The 20878-nt window shown below is 34.5% G+C and overlaps 1 protein-coding gene across 1 annotated transcript; it reads left to right on the top strand.

The window, feature by feature from the left end:
• Nucleotides 1–1849: 1849 nt before the first annotated feature.
• On the top strand, nucleotides 1850–19434 carry LOC123561304 (cilia- and flagella-associated protein 91-like). Its single transcript, XM_045353578.2, has 13 exons — nucleotides 1850–2035; nucleotides 6730–6806; nucleotides 7116–7602; nucleotides 7819–7996; nucleotides 8535–8630; nucleotides 11943–12004; nucleotides 12974–13296; nucleotides 13824–14012; nucleotides 14552–14698; nucleotides 15249–15470; nucleotides 16170–16318; nucleotides 16851–16942; nucleotides 17507–19434. The coding sequence occupies exons 1-13, from the start codon at nucleotides 1966–1968 to the stop codon at nucleotides 17650–17652; spliced, it is 2238 nt and encodes a 745-aa protein (XP_045209513.2). The 5' UTR covers nucleotides 1850–1965; the 3' UTR covers nucleotides 17653–19434.
• The last annotated feature ends 1444 nt before the right edge of the window (nucleotides 19435–20878 follow it).

The raw sequence follows: 20878 nt of genomic DNA, 5'->3' as shown, positions 1-20878 counted from the left end.
CTTCTTTCCTTATTACAATTCGCCGACCATCATTTTTAAAGATATTTCTTGTTTTCATGCTATATTTACATTTGTATGTTGCTTAATACCTAGAATTTAAGAAACGTTTGGTATTGTGAAATGCTATTCTTTTATATGTATCAAGTCATATGTCATTTACCAAATATTTGATTAAATTAAAATTTTATCTCAGTCGATTGTTTAATAAACAACTATCGGACAATGATATGCCATACCGTGCAATGTCACACGTGTCGTCTTTAATTGCTTGAAATAACACTGAAATTACTAAAGGACAAATTTAATAGAATCGCATGGCGCTGATCATCATTACAGGTATCTTTAATCCAACCATGTCAGTGGTCAAAGAAAATACTAAATTTATTAAAAGTGTAAACTTGGAAATAATCTGGTTTAATAAAAAAAAAAAAATACTTTTACGAGTTGACTAGTTATATATTCCTTTTTCTAAATAAATATTTGATACAACGTTGGATGATCTTGAACCGAGATTATCATTAATTAAATGTATAACAACTAGGTACACAGTTTTGACGACTTTGAATCTGCTGACCAGTTAAATAAAGAATGACCGCGGCTGTATATACAATTTATATTGCTGACGACTTTGTTCTTTTTGTATGTGGTCAGCATTTTCATACACGTATATATGATACATAGCGCTAGAATCTGCTGTCCAGTTAAATAAAGAATAAAATACTCTGTAAAAATGCCGACCGCGGCTGTATGTACAATTTATATTGCTGACGACTTTGTTCTTTTTGTATGTGGTCAGCATTTTTACACATGTATATATGATACATAGCGCTAGAATCTGCTGACCAGTTAAATAAAGAATGAAAATGCTGACCGCGGCTGTATTTACAATTTATATTGCTGACGACTTTGTTCTTTTTGTATGTGGTCAGCATTTTTACACATGTATACGCTACATAGCGCTAGAATCTGCTGACCAGTTAAATAAAGAATGAAAATGCTGACCGCGGCTGTATTTACAATTTATATTGCTGACGACTTTGTTCTTTTTGTATGTAGTCAGCAGTTTTACACATGTATATATGATACATAGCGCTAGAATCTGCTGACCAGTTAAATAAAGAATGAAAATGCTGACCGCGGCTGTATTTACAATTTATATTGCTGACGACTTTGTTCTTTTTGTACGTGGTCAGCAGTTTTACACATGTATATATGATACATAGCGCTAGAATCTGCTGACCAATTAAATAAAGAATGAAAATGCTGACCGCGGCTGTATTTACAATTTATATTGCTGACGACTTTGTTCTTTTTGTACGTGGTCAGCATTTTTACACATGTATACGCTACATAGCGCTAGAATCTGCTGACCAGTTAAATAAAGAATGAAAATGCTGACCGCGGCTGTATTTACAATTTATATATTGCTGACGACTTTGTTCTTTTTGATGTAGTCAGCATTTTCACACATGTATACGATACATAGCGCTAGAATCTGCTGACCAGTTAAATAAAGAATGAAAATGCTGACCGCGGCTGTATTTACAATTTATATTGCTGACGACTTTGTTCTTTTTGTATGTGGTCAGCATTTTTACACATGTATACGCTACATAGCGCTATAATCTGCTGATCAGTTAAATAAAGAAAATTAACGGACCGCAAAGAACATTGAATGGTCGCAGAATAGATTGATCGGAAAAACCCGGGCTGCAGCGAAAATTTATTACTTTATTTTTAACATTTTCTAAAAGATTTTAATTGATAATGAAATTAAAAATTCAAATAATAAAATCGTAAAATGTTCCTTTCAGCTTTAGTAACAACATTTCTCTGTAGAAATGTGCGTGTCTCCTTGACAACACATAAACGTCGGCCATATTGGATTAACAAAATGGAGTTGTGTTGACATTGCATGCAAAAAATCTTCTTATTCTTTTGGTTTGAACGTTTCTTCGATTGACAATGGCCACTCAAACACAAACACTTCGAAAGGCACCCGTTCAGATGTCAAGAACTCATGATTATCTCTACGGTTAGCAAAATTCACAGATTCAGTTTGGTAGAAAAACCATAAACAAAAGTTTGATTATCCTCTCGAACATTTTTTTTGCCATCTTTTCTTTTGAAAAGCCTCCCAAGTGCAATAAAACTAGCCCAGACTAGACAGTTGGTCAGTCAGTCGCTGCTACATTTACAATTCAAATTTGGAAGTGGTTAATGTAATGGGAACTCGTCCCCTAGTCAACTCGTCCCCCAGTCAACTCATCCCTGTTTTGGTCATTTCCTCCCCCAAATTTGGTAATTTCATCTCCACTTGAATCAAATCAAATCAAAATTTATTTATTGTAGGAGAATCAGATATTTTAACAAGTTAACATAAGCTATGTATAGCTTTTTACCGACACACTTACTTTTTACCACTTGAAATAGTCTGTCAGCTCATCCCCATTTTGGTCATTTCCCCGCTGCATATATTATTTCATTTTGTTCACGCTCGTTTTACTTTGAAATGCTGTATTTACTCACTTTATTTGGCATAATCCTGGTATGGTCCATGATCTTTGATTTTTGAAATAGTGATATTGGAATCGCTTCTATTAACTAAATGTAATTAAATCTTTAAAAAACTTTGAGTGCTATATGGGGGAATTGTGAAATAATGTATGAAAATAAAGATATTATATATTAACTTGTGAATTAAAACTTTAGAAAATAGCTGATGCGGTAAATATAGTGTTACAGATTTATAATATAAATGGAAGAGGGTTACAGCATATTAACTGTTTATCAATTTTACCTATCATTCACGATACCATGCTGCTTTAACACTTATTTAATTATACAAGGGTAATTGAAAAGGAGTTAATGATGATTAATCACCTTTACAGTCGATGCTCGGATTGATTGAAAGGTGTTAAGGAGGTAGGTTACCTTCATATTTGTATGTGCGCATGTCCAACCGGAAGCTAACGTGACGATTTACAACGACGTTTACGACAAACTAAATGTGTTTGTATATTCATTCTTCTGAAAACAATTCATGAACTTGTCTTCGATCTGATGCTTTATGGTTTAATAATGCAGAAATAATGAATAAATTGCCGCAGAAACGCTTCAAAACAATGTTGCCTTAAAATGACGTCATGACGTAACGGTTACGTGTCAGTTACCGCGCAAAATTGATAGCTTTTATCTTGAAAGTACGTAATTCTGTACATTTTCTTTATTTTAACTATTTTCAAATAGCCATTATTTGCTGAAATATTTTTTATGAGTCTTTTGCTCTGAATAATAATCAATATTTTGCTTCTTTTATGTAGTTATATTGAAATGTTATGCGGAATGTAAGAAAATGGATGATGGCAACCAATGTTATTTGGAATATAGTTGGGTGAAAGGTTGCTTGTTATGGCCATTTTCAAATAAGTCTAGCAGTTTGATTTGTAATACCTACATGTATTTTTCAGGTTCCATTGATAATTTGTTACTTACATACTAAAACTAAGATCTAAAATTGTTCAAATTTCAGTAGAAAATTGTGGTTTCTTGAATTGAATTGATGTTACCATGGAAACGAAGCCCGTGACCTATGTATCTAAATGTAAAATTCAAAAGCGTTGACACTGGTCTATTTAAGAAACACAGCTTCGGCTTTTTATTTTCATTTCAACAATATCCATCAGAATAATAGCAGCACACTGAACGATTTTTCCATGAAAAATGGCAGACGAGGGGTACTGCTGTACGTATTCTAAGCTGTTTGTTTGAATAAATGCAAATAACACGAAAATGTAACCTACGTTAGAAATTATATGTTTTAAAGCTACATCAACAGGGATATAAATTAGCAGGGGCCCAGTAGCCCAAGGCCCCTAGATTTTGGGCTGGGCCCCTAAATTGTTGGAGAAAATGCCCATATACCTAATGATAAACATTTATTTTGGACAGTCTGGGCCCCTAAATAAAAATAGCTAGTTTATATCCCTGATCAACTAGAAAGATAATCTTATTCAATATTTTTTTTAAAGAAATTACAACAAACAGCAAGATATAAGCTATTTTAAACATCTCTGTTGCCATGGTTACTTTAAAATTTAAGAAAAATAGGGTACCATGTAAAGTGCTTGGTATTTTGCTAATAATATTACCCAAATATTTCATGTTGGTCATTAACAGAATGGCACTGAAGCTGTCGAAAACCCCTATTTTTATACATAGTTGTTTAAAAATGTGAGAAAATGCGTTACCATGGAAATAGGAGCCCCGCGACATATACATTTTAAGCTTATATTAGAAAGATAACGTGCATACCAGTAAAATTATCAATTATGCAGACTTCTACGGATATCAATGAAACTAAAATACACTGAAAAGTGTTAAATATCCGTATTTTCCTTCTTCTTTCAATATGAAATACCTTTGGAGGGTCATGTTCTTCAAACCTGGATAAAAATTGAACTTGAAGGGACAGAGACAAACGAAATTGAGATTGTAGCAGTTAAAACTTCATATTACACGAAATACAAAAACATGCTGCGGTTCAACTAATTTGAATTTACCCTTGTAACAAGGTATCCTACCTCCTTAATAGTGATTTATCAACTGAAAGTTGATTGGGCTGATTGAGGGAAAGATCTGTTTTGTGAAAATGAAAACACATGTAGATAATTGCTAGAAAGAACTTATTTATCACAAGTAGTATATTTGTTTTATGTATGAGAATCCACTTGTAAAGACAACAATAAGGGTGCACATTTTGTAATTTCCCATAAAAACGGACATTTTTTACGAAAAAAAATTAAAATATGTTTTTATTATAAAACTTTAAATGTTACAGCAAATTGTGTTAAATATTTGTATTTCAAAACAATTACGACCAGAATAATAACAATCCTATCCAGTAATCTTTACACTTTAAGCTACGAAATGGGGCATGCACTCTATCTGCACGCATATGTACAGTCTAACCTGGACTTACGGTCACCTTCGATCAGCAGTCACCTCCGTTCAGCGGTCATTTTATGACGCCCCCGACCGATTTTCCTCTATTTTATCACTTTATTCAGCAGTCACCTGCCAACCATGGCCAGCGGCCACCAAAATTGCTTCCCGACCGCCGCATTTGACCCCTTTCAGCGGCCTTTTTTCTTCCAAAACCAGTTATTTTTGAGAAGCACGTGATTGCTAAGTTTCGCATGACTTCACCACAAAAACAACAAAATGGCATGAGCTTCTCAATTAAAACTGATAACCAAAGGTGTAATCCCCTTTTTGTTATGATCAAATGGCCAGTAATTATCGGCAATTAAGCGTTTCACCTTGTGTCAATTTTATTGTTCACAGTTTGATCTCGGTTAAAGAAAATACTCGAAAAGTAATTAGTAGCATAATATTTGTAACTTTTTTAAACTTCTGTCATCAAAATATTATTAAATTAATACGAAATTAATTTTGTTTGAAAAAAATATAAACCACTCTATCTTTTACGGAACATAACGGCAATCTTAGATTTTAGCGCAGACAATAAGTGCCGAGAGTAGCTTCCCTTACCAAAATGGCGAAAATTGTAAACAAACTTGTTTTGAAGTTGGAAAATTGTAACAATCTTTGTTGTAAAAAAACCACGCCAGAGTTTTAGATTGCTAAGAAGACCATTCGTATTGTGAAGACAAATGCACGTCATTGTATCCTGGTAAAATAATAATAGAAAACCGGAAAAGAAATGGGCTTAAAGGCTAAACTAGTCCTGCTAGTCAGAAGTCTGAAAAAAACATATACTGGCTGCACCTCCGATCAGCGGTCACCTGGCTTAAGCGGCCAAATTGTCTGCTTCCCCTGGCTGGTTGCTTAAGACAGGTTAGACTGTATATATATATATATAAAACAAAAAATGTATTTTTTAAAGTAAAATTTTCATACTGTTATGCAGAACGTATTTTACAGAACAAATATTCTACATCATAATTATATTGCTCATTTTCTAGCAGATTTCAACAAAAATAAGATAAAAAAGAGAGGCCGAAAAATGGGGGACGAAATGGGGCAACCGCGCAGTCTGGTCAGGATCCATGCTGTTCGCTTTTAAAGCCTACTGCAATTAGAGAAACTGTTAGTGAACAGCATGGATCCTGACCAGACTGCGTGGATGCACAGGGTGGTCTGGATCCATGCTGGTCACAAACCCACTATGTTGGTTTTCTCATGGCGCGGCTCATATTATCATGTCACTAATACAGGTTTTCTCATGGAAGGGCCCATATACATGTAAACGAGTCATGGTACTTACCACATTAGGGTGTCATGCTGGTTAGCTCAGGCGATAGAACACTCATGACAAGCAGTAAATGAGGAGTCCTTGGTTTGAGCCCAGGACTGATCATACGTTTTTCTCACCCAGTGACAAACATTAACTATAATCCAAAAAACCTTTGAGTCAGGGTTTTCCCATGTTAGTAATTTTCATTGAATTGCTTAAAATTTAGCATCTTGTATGTAAATAAACCTAAAATACTGAAAAGTTTTGCTGAAGGTTTTCCCAGGGATGCATGGTTGACCTTTGATGTATGAGAATGGTATTTTCATGTTTCTGCCATGTAGGAATGAATGTAAGAGTTAATCAGAAAGTAGCGATGCCTGAAAAACTCAAGTGATACATTTTCAGCGAAACTACTTAAATATCAAAGTAGTATGATATATGAACTGATTAGTAGCTTTGTATATTTTCAGATAATCTGCATGTTCTTGCGAGTGAACGGGACCATGCTAGAGCCACATTTAAAGCCCACACAAGTACGGACAGAGTTGTAAGTACTTTTTTGTAACTGTTTTCTTTAATTTAATCATGAATATGGTATTTAAGTATGTTGTTTCTAAAAGTAAAGAACTGTTTATTGTATTTATATTTTCTTTGGTAATTGTTATTCAAATTGTATGATACTACATTGACAGAAAGGTTGTCTATTTAATTTTGGACAAAAATGAAATTCTCAATAGCCCCACAACTCTGGTGGTAATGATTGAATAAGGTCTTAGTCTCGTAGACGTTTTGTCTTACTAATGATATTGTTTTCTCCAAGCATGTGTTTTTCATACTTTAAGTTTCTTATTTGCAGAAACGGGTGCCAGTCTACAAGACCATGTTCAGTGAATTGCGACATCATCCAAGGTTCCAAATGCGACTTGATGTCACTGATCCTGTCCCAAAGTTTGTTTCTCGTCAGTGGCGAGGTTATGCTGATCAGCACAGGGAGCAGATTCTGCGATACACAACATTTAATTACGATCCTAGTGTACAAGTTCCAGCAAAGGAGTATTCTACTGCTAATGTACGAGGAAATGACAGGTACAAGTTTTTCAGGAGGCCCATCATTCCATTCTTACAACAAGTTCCTCCAGAGGTTTTATTGGCAACTACAAGACATGATCCCCTTGCTGGGCCAGATATGGCTGTGGAAAGGCCTCCAACCCCATTGACCCGTACGGTGGAGATCCAGACAGATTACAGAGATTCAGAGGCTCAGACGGACCCTTACACGCCAGAGTATGTTGTGAGGCCAGGTTCTGCCCCAGAACTTCTAACCTTGGCTACACTCTCTTATGGTAATGATATAACACTGTAACAGTCCTTTATCAGTTTTCAAAGTGTAAATAAATTTTGAGTTTCCTTAGACTATTAACTCTTAGGCATTAGTTGCTGTAAAGTTTTTAATTTTAATTGACACAGTTGTTTTGAAATTTTTCTAATTCATGGAATGAGAAGATTTTTTGAATCATGATTTTTTGTAACACTGGTTACAAGTTTATCATTCTTATCAGGACGTGGATTACCAGCTGGCTTGGCCGAGGTGGAAATGATTGAACGTGCACGAGCTAAACGTGCATGGGAGGCTACCCTACCACCATTGAATGATACTTCCCAACTAGAGAAGCGCAAGAAAATGATGGATGAAATGGAAAGGAAAGAATGGGCTCTTAGAGAATCAGAGATAGAAAAGTAGGTGATCCTCGAAACAAAATTTTATAATCTATCCCTAAATTTTTGGGTAGACATACTGTTTTTGTTCAGTCATTTGTCTGCCTGTTCATCTAGCTGCCTGTCTGTTCTTCACAAAACCATACCAGCTCTTTAAAATATTAGATACTGTGTTAAAGCTTCACACTAATTTTTAGCTTGTCTGATTTTTGAAAAAAATCTACCAGGTAATGTCTCCACTTGATCATCGGCGTCGGTGTTGGTTAGAACTTTTGTTTAGGTCCACCTTTTCTCAAAAACCATAAGAGCTACAGCTTTGAAACGTAGGTGACTTAATAGGGCAAGAACCATAACTGTGATATGCATTTTGTCAAAATTATGGCCCTTTTTGTACTTAGAAAATTTGAGTTTCTTGGTTAGAATTTTTATTTAGGTCCATTTTGTAATGTTTATAAATATGAGAAACAGCTGCAGCAGTGCTATATAAAATTGAGAGATAGCATTTGAATTATGCTTGGATAAAGTAGTATTTACTATTACAGTGGCTCATTACTTTTAGGTTGCAAGAGGCAAGACTGGAAGTACTGAAACAATTACTGAAACAAAGAGAAGAAAATCATCAAGAATTAAACATCAAAAGACTTGATAAATTATGGTAAGGAAAATTGCTTGTATGCACACAAAGTATTTTTAATTAGTTCTTTGTAATTCACCAATCCCGTAACATTTTAAGCTCAACTTTTCGAAGAAAAAGAAGAGCTATTGCACTCGCCCCGGCGTCTGTGTCGCTGTTGGTTATTGTTTTTGATAAAGTCAAATATCTCGGTATTGACTTGAAACTTAAAATAGTTATTTACTATCAAAGTCTACACCAGGAGAAACAGTCCCCATAACTCTCTCTGATTTGAATTTTGACAGAGTTGTGCCCCTTTTTAGCTCGACTATACGAAGTATGGAGAGCTGTCCTACTCGACCCGGCGTCGGCATCCTTCCGCATCCGCACTTTGGTTAAAGTTTTGATGCACTTTCTCTTTATCTCTGTAATTACTTGATGGATTTGTTTCAAACTTAAAATAGCTATTCCTCATCATCACCCACATCAAATGGCACAAAGGCCATTACCCTTGCACCAATATTTCATGAATTATTCCCCCTTTTGACTTAGAATTTCAGGTTAAACTTTTGGTGCACCTCCACTCTATCTCAGTTATTACTAAATGGATTTGATTCAAACTTAAAATAGTTGCTCCACCTTATCACCCACATCATATGACACAAGGTCCATAACTCTGGCACCAATTTTTCATGAATAATGCCCCCTTTTACTTAGAATTTCAGGTTAAAGTGTTGGTGCATTTTCACCATATCTGTTATTACAGAGAGGATTTGATTCAAACTTAAAATAGTTGTTCAGCATCATCATTCACATCATATAACACAAAGACCATAACTCTAGCATCAGTATTTCATGAATTATCTCCCCTTTTACTTAGAATTTCAGTTTAAAGTTTTGGTGCACTTTCACTATCTCAGTTATTACTAAATAGATTTGATTCAAACTTAAAGCAGTTGTTACATCATCACGCACATCATATGGCACAAGATGCATCACTCTTGCTCCAATATTTCATGAATTATGCCCCCTTTTTGCTTAGAATTATACTGTTTTGATAACCTTATCTTTATCACTCTTATTACTTAATTCTTTTGACACAAACATAAGCTATTGTCCAATACCTTCATCCACATTGGAGTCATTAAACACTCCAGTGACTGCTCCAGCTTCCTCAGATATGCCCATTTTCGCTATCCAGCATCGAAATAGTCGAGCGCGCTGTCTCCTGTGACAGCTCTTGTTAACTTAGAATTTTTTGGTTGAAGTTTTTAGCGCGACTTTTTAAAAAAAATGTAGAGCTATTGCACTCGCCCCGGCATCGGCATTGGTTAAAGTTTTTGATAAAGTCAAATATCTCTGTTACTATCAAAGTTATTGACTTGAAACTTAAAATATTTATTTACTATCACAGTCTACACCAGGAAAAACAATCCCCATAACTCTGATTTGAATTTTGACAGAGTTATGCCCCTTGTTAACTTAGAATTTTTTGGTTAAAGTTTTTGATAAAGTCTCTGTTACTGTCAAAGATTTTGACTTGAAACTTAAAATAGTTATTTACTATCAAAGTCTACACCAGTAGAAACAATCCCCATAACTCTGATTTGAATTTTGACAGAGTTATGCTCCTTTTTAACTTAGAATTTTTTGTTAAAGTTTCATAAAGTTTTTCTGGCAAAACTCTAATTCAGAGTCAGGCACTGAGAAAAGTCGAGCGTGCTGTCTTACGGACAGCTCTTGTTTTTTTAGTTTTTTCTGCTTCTCCCCTTTTTGTGTAAATAAACTAAGGGTTGAAAAACTAACCAGGGGAAGAAGAAACCAGCTGGTCAGTTTTATCTTTCTGGTTTGTGTGAAAAAACTAATTAGGGTTGGGTTTGTAGGTAGTGGAGGGATGGGGGCAAGAAATTTAGTATCTGCTGGTTGTTTTATTCCCTCTGGGGGAAAAAGCTTATGGGAATAAACAGACTGTTACACAGAGTAAAATGTAAGGGGTGGTCACATGACATGTAACAGTAAGTTTTGTGAGGTTTCATGACTGAAATACAAGTTTTGAAAATCATTTGACACAAAACTCGTATTTCAATCACAAAACCAGAAAGATAAAACTGACCATCTGGTTTCTTCTTCTCCTGGTTAGTTTTTCAACCCTTAGTTCATTCTTAGGGTTACAACAGGAAATGTTTAAATGATTTTTTAGCTTGACTATTCATAGAATAGTAGAGCTATTGGACTCGCCCATGCGTCGGCGTCCACGTCGGCGTCCGCGTCGGCGTCCGCGTCGGCGTCCGCGTCCCGATTTGGTTAAGTTTTTGTATGTAAGCTGGTATCTCAGCAACCACTTGTGGGAATGGATTGAAACTTCACACACTTATTCACTGTGATAAACTGACTTACATTGCACAGGTTCCATAATCTGTTTTGCTTTTTTACAAAATTATGCCCCTTTTTTGACTTAAAAATTTTTGGTTAAGGTTTTGTATGTAAGCTGGTATCTCAGTAACCACTTGTGGGAATGGATTGAAACTTCACACACTTATTTACTGTGATAAACTGACTTACATTGCACAGGTTCCATAACTCTATTTTGCTTTTTTACAAAATTATGCCCCTTTTTCGACTTAGAATTTTTTGGTTAAGGTTTTGTATGTAAGCTGGTATCTCAGTACTCACTAATGGGAATGGATTGAAACTTCACACACTTGTTCACTGTCATGATCTGACATGCACAAAGCAGGTCCCATAACTTTATTTTGCTTTTTTACAAAATTATGCCCCTTTTTCAGCATAGAAATTTTTGGTAAGCTAATATCTCAGTATCCACTAATGGGAAAGGATTCAAACTTCACACACTAGTTCACTGTCATGATATGACATGCAGTGCAAAGGGTCAATAACTCAACTTTGCATTTTACAAAATTATGCCCCTTTTTGAACTAAGGAGTTTTTGGGTTAAATTCTTATATGTAAGCTGGTATCTCAGTACCCACTAATGGGATCGATTGAAACTTCATACACTTGTCCACTGTCATGAGCTGATAAGCACTATGCAGGTTCCATAACCCTATTTTACTTTTTTACTAAATTATGCCCCTTTTTCGACTTTCTTATTCATTCAAGCGACAAGGCTGTTAAATAGTCGAGCGTTGCTGTCCTCCGACAGCTCTTGTTTAACATTTCAAATTTATCAACCAAAAACATTTTGATAAGGTTTAGCTCTAGTAGATGCTAAGATTTTTTTTTTTGAAAATTGCAATTTGAATATTGATTTGTCCAGATTCTTACAGAGCTTTCAAGATACTTCGTATCTTTAATACAAGTTGACCCAGTTTTGCACTGTTACTTTCTCTTCAGGTCAAAGAAACAAAGAGAAAAAGAGGGAAGGATAAAGAAGATCAGAAATGAGCATATCAAAAGTAAGTTATTTTTGTTTAATAATGTATATGTGTATATTAAGTAGTCTTCTACCAATATAAAACGGAAGTGGAATATGATTTAAAAGATTAAACTCCTTTTCATGTTAAGGTGACATGTACTTCTAGACTATAGTTTTGTTCATACAGTAGTAAAACAGAAATAACAAAAAACTTAAATTTAAGTACAAAGTTTCCTTTTACAAATAGGATGCATGTGGAGTTGGGTTAGGGCATGCATACATGTATAACATAATTGAGCCGTGCCATGAGAAAATCAACATAGTGGGTTTGCGACCAGCATGGATCCAGACCAGCCTGCGCAGGCTGGTCTGGATCCATGCTGGTCGCACACCCACTATGTTGGTTTTCTCATGGCACGGCTCATATAGTTCTTACTTTATTAGTTCATATATTCCAACTTTATTGTCCATCTTTCATTTTTTTTAGGGCTGGGACAATTACTTCGTTAATCAGATCCGATTCGATTAGTGGGTGAAACCGGTTTCAGTTTCGCGAAGCCGAAAATCACCCTCAAACAATAAGCATCCTACAGTGTATTATCAGTATCTTTATTTTTACATTAGTAGTCCCCGATTTGCGTGTCGTGATATTTTAACAAAGTTGAATGATAAAATTCGGCAAAATATGACTTATGACAGCTAACAAACAATAAAGTCTGTAAGTTGCTAATGAATTTGTTGAAGTCAGCTGCCGGAAGTACCTAGATAAGGTCGTCAGAGAAGAAAGGAGTACTTTTATACTGGCGGCCAATTAACCAGTTCGATTTGATTTCATGTAAGTGATTATCCGGTTTCAAAATTTTGAAATCGTCCCAGTCCTATTTTTTTTAAAGATGATTTATGTTTAATCTTGCTGTTGAGAATATGAATTATAAAGCAATCAGTTTGCATTGTAGATATAAACTGTGTCAGTGTACATGTTTTATCCTTATTTTCATTGGATTTTCAGCTATTAGGAAACTTACAGAAAAGAGGAGAAAAGTTGAAGGAAAACTTGAGCGCAGAGATGTTATCAATGACTTCTCCAATTTCGGCTCCCAGTCTTACGCCCCACTTACTCGTGTTGGTATCTTTATTGATCGCGGTTCAGAACAGTTTGTGGTGAAGAGTCGTCACTTAAATACATATCAGGGTCTGATGGAGCTGGAGGCATCACTACCGGACTTTGTCACACAGCCAAGAATTAAAGCACCTAGACCAAAGACGGTAACAAAGACAGGCTTTGTGAAACGTAAATACAGACAAGAAGTTGAACTCATGGACATGCATAACGTAAGCATCATAGTCATTATCTTAGCTTCCAAATGAAATTTGATTGAAACTGTATATTTTAAATCTTTTTAACTTTATGAGAAAACCTGTTTCTTTTGAAGATTTGTTTTAATATACATGTGGTATTAAAATAAACTTAGAGATGTAGAAAAGAACTTAGTTTAAAGTTTACATATTTGGAAATTCTCCCATATTCTTAGGCCATTTCATTTCGTTAAGAAAGGAAATTGGCACAAACTTGTAGGCCTATATTTTTTTCCATATACTCCTGTATAGAACTGATCATTGTTTCAAAATGCACTTGAGCGTTACAGCACTTTATTTTGAACAAAAAAATATTTTCTGCATTGCTCTTTACACACACTCCTGTTTTTTTTTTTCACTTAATTTCTTTTTGTAAGACATATTTAAGGTCAGTACGCAAGGATGAAATTTTCACCCTATCTCTCAGTGAGTAGCTGTAATAAAGAAATCAAGAAATATATGAGTTGAACAAGTAAAATTATATAATAATTTGATATCCACAGACGCTAAAGGAGGAGAAGTTGAAGGGTCAAGAGGAGCCAAAACCATTGAGATTCCTTCAGAAGATTGAGAAGCCGATACCAAGACCCCCGACGCCGAACGTGGAAGTCCCATCTGAGGAGGAAGAGGAGAGAGAGTTGGGCGTGATCTTCTTACAGCAGGTGATACGAGGACGAGCTATTCAGAATATGGTATGTCTCTTCTTACTCAGTTCGAGCATTTAAAACAGCATTGTTCCATTTTTACATTCAAGTTCTGGTATATGGGTAAATAAGTAATGAAAGTACAATGCAAAGTCATTTAATGAGTTTGAGGAAATGTATATTGAAAAAAAAAAGCAACAACCTCTTACATGTTGTTGACAGAATGTTTAGGAAAAGTAATTTACAGTCCACATAGCAATTTTTATCTGAAAGTAATAGCTCCCAAGTTAATGTTATAAAAAACAGGACTATCCATTTGCAGTTTCATGACTTTTTTATTATGGTAGATATTTGATATAACCTCTAACTAGTAACAGTTCAGTTTTGAGGAAAAACACCTCTCCCTTTATATCTATTCTTGTTAGATTAACGTTTCTACAGCAACAAGATCTGTACAGCAAACATATTTTAGTCTTCCAAAGGTATTCACTATGTACGGGTTGCAGTGTATGTAATAAATATGATAAAAGTAATTGATTTGATGATCAAACTGTATGATTTAATGTATTGTATAAACAAATCTTCAGATGTATGAAGGAAAGGAGAAGCGCATGGAGCTGATACGAGAGTTGCGCAGCACACATGCATTACAGGACGCTGAACAGACAATGAAGAAACAAGAGAAACAAGCAACACTTGCATTACAGAGACAGAGAAGGTTACATGAACATCAGGTATAGTCAGTGATATGTTGGTTAATCAAGTTATCAATGAATTGTGAATAAATTGTTCATGATGGAATTGTCTAAAACTGTCATCGTCATCAAGTCGTAGCAATGTTTCTAAACGAGCTAAATCTAATGTTAGGTATCCATGTCAGTAACAGAATAGCCATTCTTTTGTACTAATGTACATATGATATATAACTATAAAGAATTATGACAACTTCTAGTCATTGACAGTAATTATCCTTAATTTCAGCAAAATTATTTCCAGAGTTAGGTTTTAGTCCAATTTTAGTCATAGGTGGCATATCATATTTTAACCATTATTAATCAATAGTCTGTTTTTGTGCTGATGTATATTTTGACAGATGCATATTACCAGCAAGTTGATCTTCCTCTCTTTTTTACAGTTAGTCCAATGATAAATAAATGATACTCACTCCTGTTTTGAATTCACAAATCTTGCTGTCTTGGAAAATTAGGGGGAAAAGTGAGCAAATGTAACCCGTTATACAGTATAGAAGAATGTATTGTAATGATAGGTTTTATCATTTTTAAGGAATCATTAGTGGATGAAGCATTAGCTAAGGTTGAAGGTGAAAGTCTTGGTGACATGTTTGACTTCCTTAGTAAGGAACTGATCAGGCTTCAGGAGGAGCGCAGAATTCACGCTTTCTCCATGCTGGCTGAGCGACAGAGAAGAATCCGAGAGGCAGAGGAAAGTGGACGACGACAGGTGGAGGAGAGAAGACGTAGAGAGGAAGATGAAATATTTAAACAGGTAAAAATTGATGGCGGCAACACCATTGGACAGAAAATGATAATAGTGTCATACATCTATAAAATTTTAAGCCACCTAGCCTGTTTTAGTTTAAACCTATTTAATTTATATTGATTATAGTGAAAGTTCTGACAACTTGAAAGTATTAACTGCACTCAATGACTACTGGCTAGATATCTGCCAGTACTTGCCAATTTGTGAAAGAAATTTTGAGACTGATGTCAAATTTTCTAACACAGTGATTTAAACCTGTGACTTCAAGATAGATATAAATTTTCTTTGTATTGAGTCACTGCACCGCAGTGACATCCTAATAGCTGAATTTGAATGGAGAGCAAAATTCAGTTTTAAATAATATTCTTTTTTTGGGTCTCACCATGTTTGGCAGTAGCATTTTTGTTGCCTATGTGACTAGAGATTTATTTTGTAAGAACTAAGTGCCTAATGTTTTTCTTACATAAGACTAATTTTGATAATAATTTCTTTTTATTGTCAGTGTTTTAATATCACTAAATACATGCCTAGTTCTACATAAAATAGAAAACGAACATGTGTCTAAAGTTGATAATGTATCATCAGTATAGCATTAATGTATCATATCGTCATGTCAGTGCAGTAACTCAATAAGTGCATATATATTATATAAGCACTTATTGAGTTATTGCGCTGACATGACGATATATTTTGTGAATTTTACAGGTTGTCAATGTTCATCAGAATAGTGTTGACAGTTACCTAGAATCTATTGTACTTGATTCAATAGACAACACTGCTGATGCCCAGGCTAGATTCGAGGTCTCAGAACTTGCTACCAAGATAAATGATGTTGCATATGACATGGAGGATAAGTAAGAAGATATTTGAGTATTTATGTCAAGTCCAAATCATGTGGGGTTGCTGCACAAAGCTTTGTCCATGTGTCCTGAAAATCTTCATTGTCTGAAAATAAAGGGTCTGGTGACAAACTGAGTTAACCTTTACCTTGTTAAATTTCTATAATGGGCTGGTCCATCATTCAGTTTGGGCAATACTATTTATTATTTGAAGAGGTGTTCACTGAAAATTTATTAACTGATAGGCGTGCAGACAAATCTCGGTCTGCACTGGTTGCAGTAGCAGAACCACTTGCTGCCAGCAGGCTAAAGGTTAAATATATGCTTTCTCTTCTTTTTTTTTTGCAGTACATTAAATCCTTTGTTGCAGTCAGATAAGATAAATTGTAACAATTCATTGGGTTTAAAATAAAACTGATTTTGTCTGAAAAACCTATATTTTTATGAATGATGCATGTGACTGTTTTCAAGATAGTATTGTTTTTGTTATTCTCGGAACAAATTTATTGAGTCTTTATATAGCTGTAATCTTTTCTTTCTCTTTTAGACGTTCTCAACTTGAATCAGAAGAAATTGTTGCTGATCTTGTCCACTGCTTCCTTATACCTGAAGTGAAAAAGCAAACAGTCAGAGAAAAAAGTATGTATTGCTGTACATTTTCTCCCTATGATTTGTAGATATGATCAGTTCCTAGTAAATATTATTTTATATATTTTATACATGTGTATAAAGTGGTGCAAAAATTATAAAACTGGCTGGAAAAGTTTGACAGACTTTCACTAATATACAGTCAGATCTTGATGCTCCAACAATGTTTGATGTCAGGAAATAAGTTGTTATAATGAATTTGAGCAACAGCATATAATAATTGATGGAAATGGGACACAGTAATAAAAATTCATTGGATATTATGGATTAAAATACAATGTTTGCCTGGTAGATGATCTGTAGTGGAAAGGTGTTGTTGAGGTCCCAACAGCTCGACATAGAGGTCACAGGTTTTACCTCACTGGGTATATGACTGTCCATTCACATAAAAAGCCAGTACTGGCGTTTTCCAAGAAACAGTTTAAAGATTCTAATAAGCTTGAACAGAAGCCATCTTCACAATCAAACTAGAATGATTAAGCATGATATGAACTAAGAGCAGGTTAAAAGTGTACATTTTACTGTAAGTAATACAAAATGTGTGTGTTTTTTCAGTAAAACGTGACCAGAGGAAGTTCCTGTTAGCTGCTCATAAGGAGATTCATAAAGATAGTGAAGATGTGATATCCATGTATCCACGAGTCCCAAAAACTGCCGAAACATCAAGTACAACACCCACGCCTGATACACCTCAGAAGTGATCATTCCATTAACTATATTTGACAATTTTTGCAAACTAGATGTATCTTTTTCTGAAATAAAAATAGTATAACATAAAAGCTACAGTTTTTTCAATATTTACATGGTGAGGAAGAGTGGTTCATTGGAATATGGTGAATGCAAATATTTGAAATCATTTTCTATTTATTAAACTGTGGTTTTTATGTCTCTTAGTTGCCTGTTTAAAGTTGATATCTTGTGAGAACAGGTTTGTACCATGGTATGTACTTTACTCAAAACAAGGGCAAGTGATGTATGAACACAGATTAACTAAATTAGATCATACAGTATTTCACCATCTTGGAAACGTTTTATATTTATATGATATCAGAAATGTAGAGAATGAAGTTGAGAAGCTGTGTTTGGTGAATGAAATGGAATATGTCCTTGATGTACAGAGTCTAATATCATTTAATATGTCATTTAATGGATGAAACCTGTTAGGAAGATTATTATAGGTATATATGTATAGTCTAAATCAATACATGCTTGAGTTATGCAGAGAGATACTGCAAAACCTAGAAGCCCAGTGTTATACCTTGAATGAATGAGTGCATTTTTTAATGCAAAGTCACTAACCTTTTTAGTACATAAGAATCTGAATGGATAATTAGTATATACAATTTTCTTTACCTTGGCAGAATTGAAAATAAGGCTGTTAATGAAATTTCTTAAGCAGTGTCACCCATCATGAAATTTGCAGGTCACTATGGGAAAATATTGATGTCTCTTGTCCTGTTAGTAGAAGTTTAGAAATAAGTATGTAATAATGTGTAATATATGGCTTTGCCATTCTGTATGTTTTGATAAAAAAAAATAGTATCTGTGATATTTCATTTTATTGTTTATTTATTGCATCTTTTAGATTTTACAGAATGTTTGTATATAAATTTGTAATTTGCTAAAAATACAATGCTTGAATCAGTATTGTTTTAACTCCTTAAAAATTAGCATCAGTATAATGGTGAAACCTAAATGTTTATGTTCTTAAGTATGAAAAAATGTTATCTTTTTTTTATGATATATACTCTGCATATTTTAAGGTATTATAGATATTGTTGAAAACATTTCTTCTTTGGTACAGTTCAATACTGTATCTGTACATTGCAACATTTAATTTTGATTGTGTTTCTTATGTAACTGAAATAAATAAAGTGACACAGGTTAATTATCAAGCACTCTATAAGTCATGTTTTTTTTGTGTTTTTTTTGTATGAAGGAAGTCGTAAATAAATAATCATTGAAGAAAAATTATTTTTTTGTGTGTTCATTTCTGATTATATATGAGTCATTTTTTTCTTGTTCTGATGTTAAGTGAAATAATGCTACAGCTAGACTAGCCACTAGACTGATAATAAAGAATTTGTCATAGAATTTTAGATTCTTATGACTTATTTTATGTAATAGTGACAAATGTCTGTCTACACTACAGATTTTCTCAGAGAAGAGATTCCAGTATTATCAAATCAGATCTAGGTTATAGACTGGCCATATCCACAACTTTAAGAATAATTTCATTAAAAATATATGTCATAGTCTAGGAGCTAGTCTATGCTTCAGCATTTAGAGATAAAGCCTTTACCAAAGTTATCTCAGAATGCTTCTTGAAGGGTTGAAAACTTTTTGTTAATTGACAGAAAAACTGCATCCCTGTATCTTGAGATGTATATTATTCCAAAATGTATTTGTTTTAGTGGATAAATTCCTGTGAATATCAGTTTGTTATCAAAATTATTTCTTTACAATAAACATAAATGAAATCATGCTGTTATTGTATTTTTTAAAATTTTTATATGAAAAAAAGAGGGTAAATTATAAACAGTAGCAATTTCTATACAGAACGTCTATGCTTTAAGATAGGGTTGGTAGAATGAGTACCACAGAGGTATGTCTGGGTGTTGTATACACTTAATTCATTTTTATACGCTCATTTGAGAAAACTGACATGGAATGGCATTGTCCAACTGTCTGTTTGCCAACATTTTCATTTCTGGGGTCTGAAAGTATAATAGTTACAGCTTTCAAACTTTATAGAATGACTTAGGACCACTGGAGGAGAAACCCTATTATTTTTCGGGCCAATAGGTCAAAAGATCAAAGTGGCAGTGATACAGAGTCCAGACTCTAAGTTGCGAAGTATGATTGCTATTACTTCCAAACTCTATCTAATCACTGAACACAAAAAGGAGATCCCTCTTAATTTTTAGCTCAGTTGGTCAAAGGTCAATGTCACAAGGGTGTGACTTAAATTCTGTTTTTTAGCTCACCTGTCACATAGTGACAGGGTGAGCTTTTGTGATCACCCTTCGTCCGTCGTCCGTCTGTCCATCCGTCCACAATTTCTTGTGAACAAGATAGAGACCACATTTTGCAAGCCATTTTGATCAAACTTGTACAAAACTTGTATTGGCATTATATCTCAGTTCCTTTCGAAAACTGGCCAGATCCCATCATGGGTTCTAGAGTTATTGCCCCTTAAAGGGCCAGAATTTGCTATTTTTGTGTGTCAACAATTTCTTGTCTGCACGATAGTGGTTTCATTTATGATTTTATTTTAACCAAACTTGCACACAACTTGTTGTATCACCATAAGATCTTGGTTCCTTTCTTGAACTGGCCAGATCCAATCATGGGTTCCAGAGTTATGGCCCCTGAAGGGCCAAAATTAGCTATTTTGACATTGTCTGCACAATAGTAGCTTCATTTATGGTTTGATTTTTACCAAACTTGCACACAACTTGTATCACTGTAAGATCTTGGTTCCTTTCTTGAACTGGCCAGATTCCATCATGGGTTCCAGATTTATTGCCCCTGAAAGGGCCAAAATTAGCTATTTTGACCTTGTCTGCACAATAGCAGCTTCATTTATGAATTGAATTTAACCAAACTTGCACACAACTTGTATCACCACAAGATCTTGGTTCCTTTCTTGAACTGACCAGATTCCATTATGGCTTCCAGAGTTATGGCCCCTGAAAGGGCCAAAATTAGCTATTTTGACCTTGTCTGCACAATAGCAGCTTCATTTATGATTTGATTTTAATCAAACTTGCATAAAACTTGTGTCACCATAAGATCTTGGTTCCTTTCTTGAACCGACCAGATCTCATAACAGGTTCCAGAGTTACGGCCCCTGAAAGGGCCAAAATTAGCTTTTTTGACCTTGTCTGCACAATAGCAGCTTCATTTATGATTTGATTTTAACCA

This window comes from Mercenaria mercenaria, chromosome 10, assembly GCF_021730395.1.
Source record: "Mercenaria mercenaria strain notata chromosome 10, MADL_Memer_1, whole genome shotgun sequence".
Lineage (NCBI taxonomy): Eukaryota > Metazoa > Mollusca > Bivalvia > Venerida > Veneridae > Mercenaria > Mercenaria mercenaria.
Note: the sequence above shows the minus strand (reverse complement) of the source record. Positions and strands in the feature narration are given on the sequence as shown.